We start from the raw sequence: 15446 nt of genomic DNA, 5'->3' as shown, positions 1-15446 counted from the left end.
TGAGGCTTGAACCTGTGACCTTGAGGTTGTGAGACATACACTTACGTAAGCGTGAAGCCCCGTAATAATGCCAATAACAAAACGTGTCCATGCTGGAAGCCTGGCCCCGTAATAATAAAGAAAGCCTAGTATCCCAATAAGGCTTCGAAGCCTGATAGGCTCTCGAAACCTTAATAAAGAAAGCCTAGTATCCCAATAAGGCTTCGAAGCCTGATAGGCTCTCGAAACCTTAATAATAATAATGAAAGTGTAGAGATGTAATAAGGCTTCGAGCCTATTGGCCTCGAAACCTTAATAATAACAATAAAACAGTTTGAATACACTTGGGGATTATTTTCTAACCATCATTTTACAGAATAAAAAAAAAATTGCGGGTCACGGGGCGAGTTGAGCCATAGATTTATATATGGGTTCGCGGGGCAGGCTGAGGCGGGTTGCGTTCCGTGGCGGGGCGGGTCATGAAAAAACCCGACCCGCGCATCACTAGTGGGGGGGCACTGATATGAACAAGATTTACAAATGTTCTTTGAATATATAAACTTGTGTAACCAGTCACTAAATTTCACCATGACTTCCGACAAAATGGAAGTGAATTTTCTGGACATCCGCATAATGCGTAACGGCAAAGGTTTTAAAACAGACGTCTACAGAAAACCCACAGACAGTAATGCCTTGCTGAGAGCTGACAGTTTCCATCCTTTACCTCTGAAACGCAGCCTTCCCATAAGCCAACATAGCCGCATTAGGAGAATTTGTAGTGATGGAACTGACTACAAAACACAAGCGGACCTCCTAGATATGCGCTTTAGAATTAGAGGCTATCCAGACGAGTGGCTAAAAAAGGCACGCGACAGATTCAGTGACTGTACACAGGAGGAAGTCCTACAGTCCAAACGGGACGCCTCCCCAAGTAACGGCCCCCTATGCATTGTACAATATTCAGCCCTTGGTAAGGAGTCAGATCCCCAAGAGTATAAAGCCATTTAAAATATGTAATACTATTCTTACACAGCTGCTAAGCAGCTAATAATCACCATAGCGCAAAAGTAGGTAAAATCAATCAATCAGCCAGCCAGCTGTTTTCTGTCACTGCGCAGCACTCTTTAAAGTTACTTAACCAACATGACATAGAATGGATTCAGACAAATTGGATTATTTCTTAAAATGACAAGAGCAGGCAGTGGGCAGTACGAGGTAACATTGGATGTGAGTTCTCCATGCAACTCTTTCCCATCAAACAAAGTAATCCAAACTTATCTTACTTAACCATATTTTGTACTGCTTATTTTGCTTGTTAAAAGCATGATTTTATTAAGACATGACAGCAATATGGAAAAAACGAAAATATCTCAATTTAAAATATATTTCATAGAATAACCGAATATAATGTTTTAAAAATGGTTATAGGGAGCCAGTGTATTTATTTATATAGCCTATTTGCTCCTTGCTGTTTTTTAAATAAAATGTAGACTGTTGGAAATAGGGTAGAATGACTCCTGTTAACGAATTACCAAGATTTAATGAGAAAAAAGCCTTCTTTACAAAATTGACTGACGGGTTGGTCTGGCCCTAATTTGCCAATTATTAGTCGAGCCAGGCTGAAATATTTAGTGGCTATGCAAGCTAGTTTGAAGTGCTCATGTGGCCTATATATTATAGTCGCTTCTTTTTGTTTTCATAGACCTGTGGTTGCTTATTTCTAGCCAAGGCTGGCAACACGGCTCATGGTCCAACGCACAAAGCCATTGCAGTGTCTGCGTGCACTTGGCGGGTGCTTTTAGATTCCACTATCCCCCCCCCAAAGCCGTACCCATGTGTGTCTGCAGAATGGCAACGTGGGGGATATAGCAACAACACGCCCACGGGCACGCCCCCACGCGCAAATAACGGTGTCGGCATAATGGGTGACGGGTAGAGCGGGTGCTAGAATAACATATTGGGGCAGCGCAGCTCCATTTTCCGTATTTAACAGGTTTAGGGTAGGGTTTAGGCTGGCGGAGGTGCCACGGAATAGGGCCCCATGTCCCTTGCTGCTCATCCTCCATCGCAGAGGCGATGATTGACAGTCAAAATCCCTCAACAGCGACACCCGAAGGCAAAGATTTATTTTTTCATTGCAGTTGAAAAGGCTTTAGAAATCAGAGAGAAAAAATCCTGCCATGGATCACTGGAGTGGATTTTTTTGTTAAAACTTTTAATATGTTTGAAGGACCATGATAAATACTTTTAATGTGTTGTAAAACTGAATGTCATGAAACCTTTAAGACGTGGAGGCGTGACCAATGCCATTTTGCTATTATGGGTGCGGTAATGTGTGCACTGCACCAAGGCGCTATGCGGTAAAAAGGCCCTGAATTAGTCATGGGTGTGTTTGGGCATTACTTTAATCAATCCAATAAGAGTACCCGCTGCCATACCCTTTAAGATCAGCGCAAGACGCAGTGCTGTTTTCCGTGCGTTAAGCTCTGAGACCAAAGAAAAAGAAACCTCACATTGAAAGGAGAGATGTCCAACTATAGGCATGGCCGTCATAACCACTGTAGCCTCTTTCTATTTATGACTGTCTCATGTCCAAAACACATTGATATCTCTTGAAAAATCAATATTATTATATTAGTAATAATAATATTCACATCTCAGTTGCCTAAGTATCTCCCCCTTCTATCTCAGTGCAACAGTAGACACATCGGTATGTTTCACACATTTGTTCAATGCTGCTACTGTTGCCCAAAATATCTGATCTCCAAGCAAAAAACAGTCGCTGCGTGACACGTTGTATGCTTATAGATCAGATCTGCAGCAACTCCTGTTTATTTCCTGTGGGGAAACGGCCATATCTCTGTTCCTCTTGCTTTATGGCAAAAACAAACCTAATTGAAATGGCCACAGATGTGCAATGGATCGCCGCAAGTGGATAATATTTCCCCCCCAATACTACGGGAACCCAGTGTGTGTAACCAGCCGATCACCATGAGGACGGAGGTCAAGGAGAATATTCCACGATTTTTCAAAGGTACAGTAAAAATCGCTCCTTTTTCTCTGGCAGTGGCGTGACATTATTACAGTATCACTCCAGCAGTCAAAGTTAATAGGGGCCAATCGCATTATTTGTTAATGAGGCATTTTACGTTAAGCCCCGCCTCTACTCTACTGACACTACTGATTACGTAACACCAACACAGGGGACGACACAGCACCGCGTATAAAATGTAGCAACTGGACAACGTGTTAGACAGAGAGGGACAGTCATGAGGGCTTCTGTAGACACACAACTGCTTTCCTACATGTACTTGACCTTGATATTGTTCTCTTCCTTCTCTGCTTTGTCTTCCTCGCCTTCCTCTTCTTGTGAGTTACAGGCACCGTTGAATCTCAACAGAATGTACAAGCCTGGGGACTTGGTTCTGGGTGGCTTGTTTGATATCCACCTCGCCTCTGTCCTACCTGACCTGTCCTTCACCTCCAGGCAACACGACCCCATTTGCTATGGGTGAGTATCACAATAGCGAGCAAAGGGAAAAGGGACTTTGCTTTGATTGTATGGTACCATGGGATTAGTTCATGTTGTCAGGTGTCAAGTAACTACATGTACTCAAGTACTGTACTTAATTACAGTTTTGATGTATTTTTTTTTACTTTACTGGAATATTTCCAATGTTCTGTACTTTTACTTCTACTCCACTACATCTTAGAGGTACATATTGTACTTTTAATCCACTACAATTATTTGAAAACTTTAGTTACTAGTTGCTTTTCAGATTTTGATTATTATTACAAAACATACATTAACCACTTCAGCCCTATATACATTTCGGCCATTTGAAAATAGCCGATCTACAAGCTCACAATGCGTTGCGATGCGACGCATTGTGAGCTTGTAGATCTCCTATTTTCAAAAGATTTTCATATATCTTATACATTAGAAAGCTTGTGAAACAGGACATTCTGCATAATGAGTACTTTCTACTTTTGGTACTTTAAGTACATTCTGATACCAATACTTTTGTACTTTTACTCAAGTCAATTTTGAATTCCGGACTTTTACTTAAGTAAGAAATGTGAGTTCTTTTCCCACCACTGCATGTTGTATATTTCCACAAAGTACAGCTATGCAAGGTTAAAGTGTCATTGTGTGTGTTAGTTTCAACACTGATGCGTTCAGATGGGCCCAGACCATGGCTTTTGCCATTACGGAGATAAACAGAAACCCCAGCCTGCTTCCCAATGTGACTCTTGGGTACAGTCTGTATGATAACTGTTTCTCGCTCGGAGTTGGATTCCGCGCTGCGTTGTCATTGGTCAGTGGGAGAGAGGAGCGGTTTCAACCGGATGAGAGATGTGTCGGGTCTCCTCCGGTGCTCGGCATTGTGGGTGATTCTTCCTCAGCACATTCTATTGCCATCTCTAGTGTAGTAGGTTTGTACAGAGTGCCCCTGGTAAGTTTCTTATTTTAACCCATTAAGACCTGGAACTGTGTCATTTTTAGATTTGAGCTAAAAAGCATTATTTTACACTTTGGGCTATTCAAAAATAGCAGATATACTAGCTCATAGCGTGGCACCGAGTGCCGCGCTACGAGCTTGTAGATCTGCTATTTTTGAAAAATCGGGAAAATGTGTGCAAATCTTTGAATATATATATTTTTAAAGAGAACATTTGTAACTCAAATCTTTGCTTCTGGGGGTCCCTGGAACAAAATATTTTGATGGGGGTCCGCAGCCAAATACATATCATTTTGGGGGTCCTTGACATGAAAAAGATTGAGCACCACTGATATAGAAACATGCGTTTTTCAGAAAACTTTTGAGATTCAGGAGACATGTAAAATCGGCTTCGGTGATGTTATTTGGTTGTTTACCATAGTAATATTATATTAATAATATCATATTGTGATGCACAATTTATATAGTATTTGTAAAGCTTGAAAGACAGATCACAGAGCATGTGATCGGAGCAGAGCAGATTTTAGGGCCATTCACACCAAGCACGATAACGACCAGTGGCGTAAAGTAACTAACTACATTTACTCAAGTACTGTACTTAAGTACAATTTTGAGGTACTTTTACTTTACTGGAGGAATTGTCTATACTTTTACTTCTACTCCACTACATCTCAGAGGCAAATATTGTACTTTTACTCCACTACAATTGTTTAAAAAATGTAGTTGCTAGTTACTTTGCAGATATAAACATTACATTAGAAATCATACATTAACCACTTTAGCCCTATTTTATGCCTAGGCTATTTGAAAATAGCCGATCTACAAGCTCACTACGCATTGTGAGCTTGTAGATCTGCTATTTTCAAATATTTTAGTACTTTTACTTTTAGTATTTTAAGTACATTTTGCATTGCAACATGTGCACACAACGATTGTCCCGTTCTGTGAAGTCCTGCATGTAATTCTCAACGGAGTGCCATTGAAATTTAAGATAAGATCAGATTGTTTATTCTTGTGCTTTAATCATCAGTCAATCAGTCAATCAAAGGTTACAATCTGAAACCGAGAGAGAGAGAGAGAGAGAGAGAGAGAGAGAGAGAGAGAGAGAGAGAGAGACATACACACTTATGTTATACAAGCTCTTGGATGGCATCTGTCCAAGGTGTGTAAGGGTGCAGTCAATAATGTGTGTATTATATATTGATTTGTTAGGTGAGCGGTGAGGGATGTTGAGCACAGTGACAGGTTGAGTGGAGCATGAGAACAGCCTTTGTCAGTCCTCCCAGCGTATATGTGTATATTACAGATGTTTGTGTCTTTTTCAGATAAGTTACTATGCCATGTGCTCCTGTCTGAGCGACCGGAATCAGTACCCTTCCTTCTTTAGAACAATCATAAGTAATACAATCCAGGTGAACTTCTAAGATGTAGAACATGTTACACACACACACACACACACACACACACACACACACACGCACACACACACGCGCGCACGCACGCACGCACGCTCGCGCGCGCACACTTGACACATACCTCCCTCTCTTGAGTGTAATTGATATTTCATATCACCTCTCATTTGCTTGTATTAATACTGGAGCATAAGGTCTGTTTGACAGCATCAAAAGAGAATGAGCAGACCTTTACAGTACATTGTGGAATCTGTTTAGGAGAGTCATTGATACAGACAGACAGACAGACAGACAGACAGACAGACAGACAGACAGACAGACAGACAGACAGACAGACAGACAGACACACAGTAGATAGATAGATAGATACAGTAGATAGATAGATAGATAGATAGATAGATAGATAGATAGATAGATAGATAGATAGATAGATAGATAGATAGATAGATAGATAGATAGATAGATTATCTAGTTTTAAGTACTTAACCAGTGGTGTAAAGTAACTAAGTACATTTACTCAAGTACTGTACTTGAGTACAATGTTTTGGTATTTTTTACTTTAGTGGAGTATATCCAATTTTCAATACTTTTACTCTACTCCACTACATCTCAGAGGCAAATATTATACTTTTATTCCACTACAATTATTTGGAAACTTTAGTTACTAGTTACTTTGCAGATATAACATATTATATTATAAAACATATATTAACCACTTCAGCTCTATTTTATACCTAGGCTATTTGAAAATAGACAATATACAAGCTCACAACGCGTTGCGAAACGACGTGTTGTGAGCTTGTAAATCTGCTATTTTCAAACATTTTAGTACTTTTACTTTTGGTACTTTAAGTATATTTTGAGACTAATACTTTTGCGCTTTTACCCAAGTAACATTTTGAACCCAGGCCTTTTACTTGTAAACAGAGTATCTTTATATTGTGGTATTGCTACTTTTAGGCAAAAATATTTGAGTACTTTTTACACCACTGCACTCAACCTTCCATTCTTTATCAGGTGCGAGCTATGCTCCAGATTATGAGACGGTTCGGCTGGACCTGGGTAGGAGTGTTGTTTATTGACGATGCCTATGGCCACGATGCAGCCCAGATGTTCCAGTCTGAGCTGGCCCAGTCTGGTTGGGGTTGCCTGGCCTATGTGGAGGCTCTGCCCTGGGACAGTGACCCAGCTGAACTCCAGAGGATTGTCACCATGATTAAGACAGCCACAGCCCGTGTGGTCTTTCTATTTGAATATGGGATCCGCATGGTTAAACTGATGGACGAGGTTTGGGTTGTGATCCTTGTTCATTTGCTAACGCGTAATTATTGCGTAATCTGAAATGAGTAATAGTGAAGACATCCTTTCATATTATATAAAATATAGGTTATTATTTAATTGCAAGCATCTTTTTTAATGCAATGCCATTTACTCACGGTTAAATTGCAATGTAATTGTGTTGCTCTTTCTTTTATGTACAATAAGCAAAATTATCACACTTTCTTCAATACACAATAAGATAAGTATCACACATCTCATTGCTAAAACAAAAATGATACATAATTTAAATACCACCGAAGTGGAAAAAGTGGCACTCCAAAATGAAGGATGCAACACTGGCTCAGATAAACATTCTTATTTATTGGGAACGCTTGACGACTCAGCCTTCCTCAAAGCAGATTTAAGTAGTTGTAAAAAAAAAAACATTTATATTGTAAGAATTGTATTAGATTGAATTTGTCTTGATATTTTACAGAATATTGTATAGTAATCACAAATAATAACAATAACAATAACAATAACAATAACAATAACAATCATTATCATTATCATTATCATTAGGCCTATATCATTATTATTATTACTACTAGTCCATACCCGGTTGACGCATCCGTGGGGGGATATGTGCACATGATCTGGCAACCCGGCCGGGAGGCAGTTCGTCCAATAGCTGGGCAGCCCCGTAACCATAGCAACACTCTTGTACACAAAAACGGTAATAAACAGCTGAGATTTGGTGAAATCGAAAAACTTTTTAGGTGCACATGGTAATGGTCAATGGCTGTGAGCAAATTCAGATCAATTCCTCCAGTCACTGAGGAGAACCGGGCAGAAAAAATGTTGGTCTCACCACCCACCCACAAGGTTTGTCAAATTATTATTATTATTATTATTATTATTATTATTATTATTATTATTATTATTATTATGTGCTCTGTGTGCACTCCACACAGAGCACTGAGGTCAGCCAACCAGTTGCTCTTTCAGGTTCACATAACCGGGCTGAGGAGTAGGGGTGACCGCGCCTTTGCTGCTGCTGCTCCAAGGCTTTGGAACACCCTGCCCTTCTATATTAGAAGTGCTAATTCTATTTAGGCTTTTAAATCCCTTCTTAAAACAGACTTTTATTCTTTAGCTTTTAATCACACTCAAGTTCATGTCTTGATCTGCTTGTTGCATGTGATGTGTGCCTTTGTTGTTGTTGCACTTACACACTCTCCTGTTTGATGTGTTTTTTTTTACAGCACTTGCACTTTGGTCAATTTTGATTGTTGTAAATGTGCTTTATAAATACACTTTAATTTGATTTGATTATTCATATTGTTGTTGTTGTTATTGTTGTTGTTGTTGATGATCACAATCAACAGGTGGTAAAGCAGAAGGTGACAGGTTTGCAGTGGATAGCTGATGTGACCTGGATAGAAGACCCAAACCTCCAGACTACTCGCTACATGCCGTACCTGAGAGGCACCCTGGGTGTTGCCATCCGTCATGGGGAGATACCAGGTCTCAAGGACTTCTTGTTGAAAATATATCCTGAAAGTGATCTTGACAGCAGCCACGAAGATATCATGGTGAGTGTTTTGTTTTATTTCAGTGTGTTTCTTGTGTACAGGTACATAAGAGTAAAACAAAATACATATCGGATATTGTAGCAGCAAAAGAACAATGATAAAGACAACAGTAATATGATAGATTTAAAAAAGTAAACCTCCATACTCGTAGAATGCTGTAAAAGTGACCTGTGCAATTATCTTTGACATTGTTCATTACTTGGGGCTTTGGGGTGGGGGTCATTAGCGTTTCTCAAGTTCAAGTGTCTGATTGTCCCCGAGAAGAAGCTCTTTAAAGGGGCTACACCATGAATTATTTGTATTTTATTTATTTTTTTTGGGCTCCCCAGTTCACTTGTACCCCAGTCATTCATATCCATTTCATGGATTTTCTGAATGGGAGTGTCTGAACAGGCCATTTCACATTCTCCCCATGCCTACGTCACCATGGGGAGCTCATTTTAGTCCCGCCCCCTCATTTTCAGTTTCCACCTCTCTCAAAAAAAACAATAGGGCTGTAAGAACGAATTTCACTATTCGAATGTAATTCAAATGTGAAAAAGATTAATACCATTTACAACGTTATTAGTTTAAAACAATTTCATTTTTATTTTAATTTAATTTAGAAAAATATATATTTCCTGACCTACCAATGCGAAAACAAATGCTTTCATCATGTCACGCATGATCAACAATAAAGTTTGAGTGCATGCACTGCACACAAACGTTAGCACACAGAAAACCACCCTATGTGTCTGTGTTGTAGCACCGCGCGCCTGTGTGTGTGTGTGTGTGTGTGTGTGTGTGTGTGTGTGTGTGTGTGTGTGTGTGTGTGTGTGTGTGTGTGTGTGTCTGGTCACAGCACGTTGGTTCAGCGCAGAGGCAGGCAAGACTCCTCTCTTCCTTAAAGTTTCCCCCTCTAAACGTCACTTGAAAGTTACGTTTTAGAAACTTTAATAATTATGACAACAGCGGAAGTTTTTATGTAACATTAACCACCTGTAATGTAGAGGAAACTCAGCTAGTCAGCTCAGCTTTGCTTCTCTATCTGTCATACTAGCACAGCTGGGCTGTCTTTCCTTCAACAACATGCAGACAGATGAGCTGTAGTGTCGCTCCGCCGATCTGCAAGACCGAAACGCTTGGCTGATGCAACGCGGTGTGGGCTTGTAGCTCAGCTGTGTTCTCTGCGCAACACAGAGGGGATGTGGGACTCTAATGAGGGCGGGGAAAAGTGGTGAGGAGGGCGGGAGGAGGTGATGATTAACAGACAAACTTCCTCAATAGCGCCCCTCTGCCCAAAATAGGACGTTTTGGTATTGCAGCTGAAAAGGCTTGGAATGACAGACAGGCAGTTTATGAAAAAAAGATATCTGGGTGTTTTTGTTGGCTTAAACCTGTATAAAACGTATTAAGGGCCAATATTTATATTAAAAATATATATTTTAAAGTCATGGTGTAGCCCCTTTAACAATCCAATGCCCGTGGCCTTGTGACTGTGGAGCCACTTCCCATGCGGCATCTTCTGAAATAGTACTTGGTTGGGGTGACCACGACATTCATCATATAAGTCTTGGTTGGAGGGAAGATCACATCCGCTGATGTGTTCTGTTTAAGTCTTATTTTTATTTTGTAATTTTTTTTTTCAGGTGAGGCAGTTTTGGGAGCACACATTTCAGTGTAAGTTTGCACCCGTTCCGTCAGAGTGGGTGGAGGCTGGTGGAAGGGTGTGTACTGGACAAGAGGACCTGGGAACAGCGGACACTTCACTGTTGGATGTGTCTAACCTCAGGATAGAGTACAATATTTACAAGGCTGCGTATGCTCTGGCCCATGCCCTCCATGACATGTTGCAATGTGTGCCAGGAAGAGGGCCTTTCACTGGGCACAGTTGTGCCGGTTTGCAAACAATACAGATATGGCAGGTGGGATATTAAGAAACAGTTTTCTAGTTGGATTACATTTTTTATAACAATGAATATGTAAATATGACATTGGTACAACGTCTGTTGCTCTTCATAATTTGTTCATCACCATTTCTAGCTTGTGTATTACCTGGAAAAGATCAACTTCACCACATCATTTGGTGATCAGGTATTATTTGATGAAAATAGTGGTGCCTTACCAATCTGTGATGTCATGAACTGGGCGTGGCTCCCTGATGGAAGCACAAAGGTTCAGAACGTAGGTATGTTCAAAAAATCAGCCTCTGCAGGTGAAGAACTCATCCTTGATGAAAACAGAATCGTCTGGAACTTTGAAACCAAAAAGGTCTCTTTGGGCTGCGTAAAATACATAATGGTGAGCTCATGATGTAAATGTACTTTAGTTTGGAACTGAAATTGACCATTGTTACTTTCCTCTCTAGCCTCCTCGGTCAGTGTGCAGTGAGAGCTGTTCCCCTGGAACCCGTGTAGCCAGAAGGAAAGGAGAACCTTTCTGCTGCTTTGACTGCATTGCTTGTTCTGAGGGAGAGATCAGCAATGAGACTGGTAATTTTTACATTATGCATGTACAGTAGGTTCTTTAGAATGATACTGTTATCGTCTGTCCCTTTAATCGTTTCTTCTATATTAGACTCTACAGAGTGCACCAGTTGTCCAGAGGACTTCTGGTCCAGTCCCCAGCGTGACCACTGTGTCCCTAAGAGGGTGGAGTTCCTCTCGTTCCATGAGGCCCTGGGTGTCTCCTTGACAACCATCTCATTGCTAGGCACACTTATCTGTGCCATTGTCATGGGAATCTTCGTCTATCATCGTGACACACCCATGGTACGCGCCAACAATTCAGAACTCAGCTTCCAACTTTTGATGTCACTGAAACTGTGTTTCATGTGCTCACTTCTGTTCATTGGCCGTCCCAGGCTCTGGACTTGTCAGTTGAGGCATGCAGTATTTGGGATCAGCTTCGTGCTGTGTGTCTCATGTATCCTGGTAAAGACTATGGTGGTGTTGGCCGTGTTCAAGGCCTCCAAGCCTGGGGGTGCAGACATTATGAAGTGGTTTGGTGCTATGCAGCAGAGAGGAACAGTTCTGGCTCTTACTTCCATCCAGGCAATAATCTGCACAGCCTGGCTTGTGTCAGCCTCACCAACTCCTCATAAAAACACACAATACAACAATGATAAGATAGTCTATGAGTGTAAAGTGGGTTCAACAGTTGGTTTCGCAGTGTTACTAGGTTATATTGGTTTACTGGCACTGCTCAGCTTCATCCTAGCATTCATGGCAAGGAATCTTCCAGACAGCTTCAATGAAGCCAAGTTAATCACTTTCAGCATGTTGATCTTCTGTGCCGTGTGGATAGCCTTCATCCCAGCATATATCAGCTCCCCAGGCAAATATGCAGATGTAGTGGAGGTATTTGCTATTTTAGCATCTAGTTTAGGCCTTTTGGTGGCACTGTTTGGAACAAAATGTTATATCATTCTTTTGAAACCTGAGAAAAACACTAAGAAGTCCATCATGGGTCGCGGTACCACCAATACATAGAAGCAGAAATGCAATGATAACACATTTTCTGTGTATTTTATAACAATAAAATATCGATTAAATTGATGATAACCTTTTTAGTAATATATTTAGTAAAAAAAAGCAGTAGTAATCTGGTCAGTGATACAAACACCAATTATCTGTCATAAATAAACATTGGTGACAAGGTTTGGTGATTGTGGTGACCTACAAATAGATGAGAAAGAATTGCACTCCTTCATGGGTCAAAGTAATACAGGTATGTTAGTGAGGTAAATATGTAACAAAAAAAGGCTCAGTTGTTCACTTCCGGCAGAAAGTGTGAAAATTTGCATATGACATATTTGAAGTATGCTGATTTCAAATTTTGCCGGATCCAAGCACTTTTCCCATGGGATCTGGTCATAAAATGAGAATTAAAGATGGCCGCCAACGTTTTTGATTCAATTAGGTTTTGTATTCCAATCTTTGACATCTCATCACTTTAAATGTGAAACAAGTTTGTTTTGATGATATCCAAATTGTAATGCAGCAATACTTAATTTTGCAGATTACGGTCTGTTTTTATGGCAAATTTGATTGAAACCAATGTTACTCCAAAGTGCTTCATATGAGCCTCATGATGTTGGTGTCTCTACCTATGTTTTCAGGGGTATTCTTTCACATGAGGTCAGATTACTATGGGTTCACACTTATTTAATATTTTTGTAACAATAGTGAAAACTCATTCTTCAAAAACAGCATATTACAGGTCATCTGTGCTCTTATTTTAAAATCCACAAGAAAACCCAAAGGTCCCTCCACCGCAAGTGTGTCATCCAGGACTCAGGACAAAGAAAGTCAGTGGCTTTCATTTGTGCCAAGTCTACAGGAGAAAAAAAGTCTTGAGAGTAAAGATAATATATCATGGTCAGCATACATGGCAAATAAACAGGTTGAAGTTCCTCGGCCACCCGCAATTACAGGATTGCTACCTCTGTTCCATGATAGTGCTCACACACTGGCAATGGTGAAGCATGGGATGGACATAGTCAAGCAGGCAACAGAACACGTAAATCCAGGACAAGTTCCAGTTCTCACAGTTGACCAACCACTTTATGCAATTGCAAAGAAGATTCAATGGACATGGCCAAGAATATATGGTGAAGACAAGTGTGTGGTAATGATGGGAGGACTTCATATTCACCTGTTTCCTAGGCTGTGTATTTTCCACTTCCTGTCGGATTTCATTGGATATCATTAGTCTAATTCGATGGATTTGTGGAGAAGCGAATCAAGGATCCTTCTATCAATTTCTATGATAACATTGCAAAGAACAATCTACCGCTGTTCAAATCAAAGCTGAGGAAACATCTTCAAAGTCTCAGGTGAAGATAACGAGTATGAAAAGTGACGTGCAGCTGTTTTCACGAATGTACATTGCTAGCCAAGCTAGAGATGGTGATCTTGACACATTCTTTGAACACGAGTGCCATACGTGGCCACCGGCATTGGCTGAAGGAATCAACAATGCGCCCACCAATCGGTAAAGCTGATCTCTTGCCCTGTTTGGAAACTTTGGCACCACGTCCTGGTGATACCCCCAAAGGAGTTGTTTGTATTTTTGATGGTGCTGCCTTAGGCCATCAGTTAGAGCCTAAGAAGTGTAACAGTGTGGTCAGTACATTCGGTGACAGAAACAGTTCCTTCCGTACATTGCACGAAAGTTGCAAGTCGAAAGTTGAGACTGTGATGCGTGTTGATGTGGTGTGGGACACGTACAGAACGGACAGTCTCAAGGAAGGAACCAGGCTTGGTCGTGGCATCGGCATACCACTCCATGTGACTGAACAGACATCCGTGCCAAGAAACTGGAGCAGCTTCCTTCGAGTAAATTCCAACAAAAAAACATTATTCGCCTTCGTCGTAGCTGCTCTAGAAACAATGGTTGTTCCAGATGGGAAAACACTTCTCACAACCTATGAGGAGAGGTTAGATCAAACCCCCCTTCTGATCTTTCTCAACTTCAACCATGTACACATGAAGAGGCTGATTCGCGAATGTTGCTACATGCCTGGCACGCCTACCAGGGTACAGAAGTGTCGTCATTCATGCAACGGACACAGATGTGGTTGTGTTGGCTATTGCAATGGCAAGTGTCATGAATGGTTGTGAACTGTGGTTGGCATTTGGACATGGGAAACAGTTTAGGCACATTGCTGCACACACCATTGCCACTCACATTGGCCCTGAACGCTCCTGGGGGCTTTTGTTCATGCACCGGATGCGATACCGTTTCTGCCATATCTGGGATCGGCAAAAAGACTGTGTGGGACATATTTAATTTAATGCCAAACTTGGGTAAAGTTTTCTATCATCTCTCACACGCACCGGCAGAAGTAACAGATGAGGATATGGATGAAATAGAGAGGTTCTTTGTTGTCCTGTACAGAAGAACTTCTCCTCTGAAGAAAGTGAAGGAGGCACACAAGCAACTATTTGCTCATGGAAATCGTGGAAAATATTCCACCGACAAAGGAGGCACTTCGTCAACATGTCAAGAGAGCAGTCTTTCAAGCTGGTCACATCTGGGGACAGTCCCAAATATCCAACCCAGAGATTCCTTCACCTGCAGATTGGGGATGGGTGAAAAGTGAGGACGATGGCTGGCGTCCATTTTGGGGAGGCATGCGTTAATCCGACAGACCTTTTCTCCGACTATGTGGCATCCGCGTGCGGTTAGGGTTAGGGTGCGGGTTTGGTTCGGGTTTACTGTTTAATGTCGGAGCACTGCGCTGTCGGAGGAATGCGCTGTCGGACTAACGTATTGCACCCCCATTTTGGACGGTGATGACAGAGGCGTCAAAAGGGTGTCGAGAGCTGATCAAATGCATGTGTAAATAACGGTGTGCTGGAAATTGCAAATATTTTGCGGCTAATCTACCATGCACAGAACTATGTTTCTATTCAAGAAGAACAGAGTAGGAACGATTAAATAATCAAGTTAATGAGAAATACAATGTATTGTCTCACATGTGGAAAGCTCTACGTCCTCCCGGTGGGGGCTCCTCACTGGCAGGTGAGTCAGTAGAACACAACAGCAGTGACAATACACAAGTGTGTGTGGGGAGGAATCAATTGGCGTAATGACTAAATTGGGGAGAAAAAGGGGTAAAATTCAAAAGAAAAACTATTAACAGAAACATTCTAAAATTACAAAAACAAATGAAAAAGAAATAAAAATACAAAAAAATGTTGGAAGGAGTGATTGCAAACCCTAAATATAATATGACATTACCAATTTTTTTT

The 15446-nt window shown here is 41.0% G+C and overlaps 1 protein-coding gene across 1 annotated transcript; it reads left to right on the top strand.

Moving 5' to 3' along the window:
* Positions 1 to 3380: 3380 nt before the first annotated feature.
* On the top strand, positions 3381 to 12179 carry LOC311044859 (extracellular calcium-sensing receptor-like; the record flags this gene model as incomplete). Its single annotated transcript, XM_084056674.1, has 10 exons — positions 3381 to 3490; positions 4163 to 4436; positions 5768 to 5854; positions 6872 to 7141; positions 8503 to 8709; positions 9889 to 9925; positions 10393 to 10613; positions 10732 to 10959; positions 11057 to 11180; positions 11266 to 12179. 10 exons carry the CDS (start codon positions 3381 to 3383, stop codon positions 12177 to 12179), a joined length of 2472 nt encoding a protein of 823 aa, XP_083912800.1.
* Positions 12180 to 15446: the final 3267 nt, after the last annotated feature.

Source organism: Gymnoscopelus microlampas (assembly GCF_963454915.1).
Source record: "Gymnoscopelus microlampas genome assembly, chromosome: 5".
NCBI classification, from domain to species: Eukaryota; Metazoa; Chordata; class Actinopteri; order Myctophiformes; family Myctophidae; genus Gymnoscopelus; species Gymnoscopelus microlampas.
Note: the sequence above shows the minus strand (reverse complement) of the source record. Positions and strands in the feature narration are given on the sequence as shown.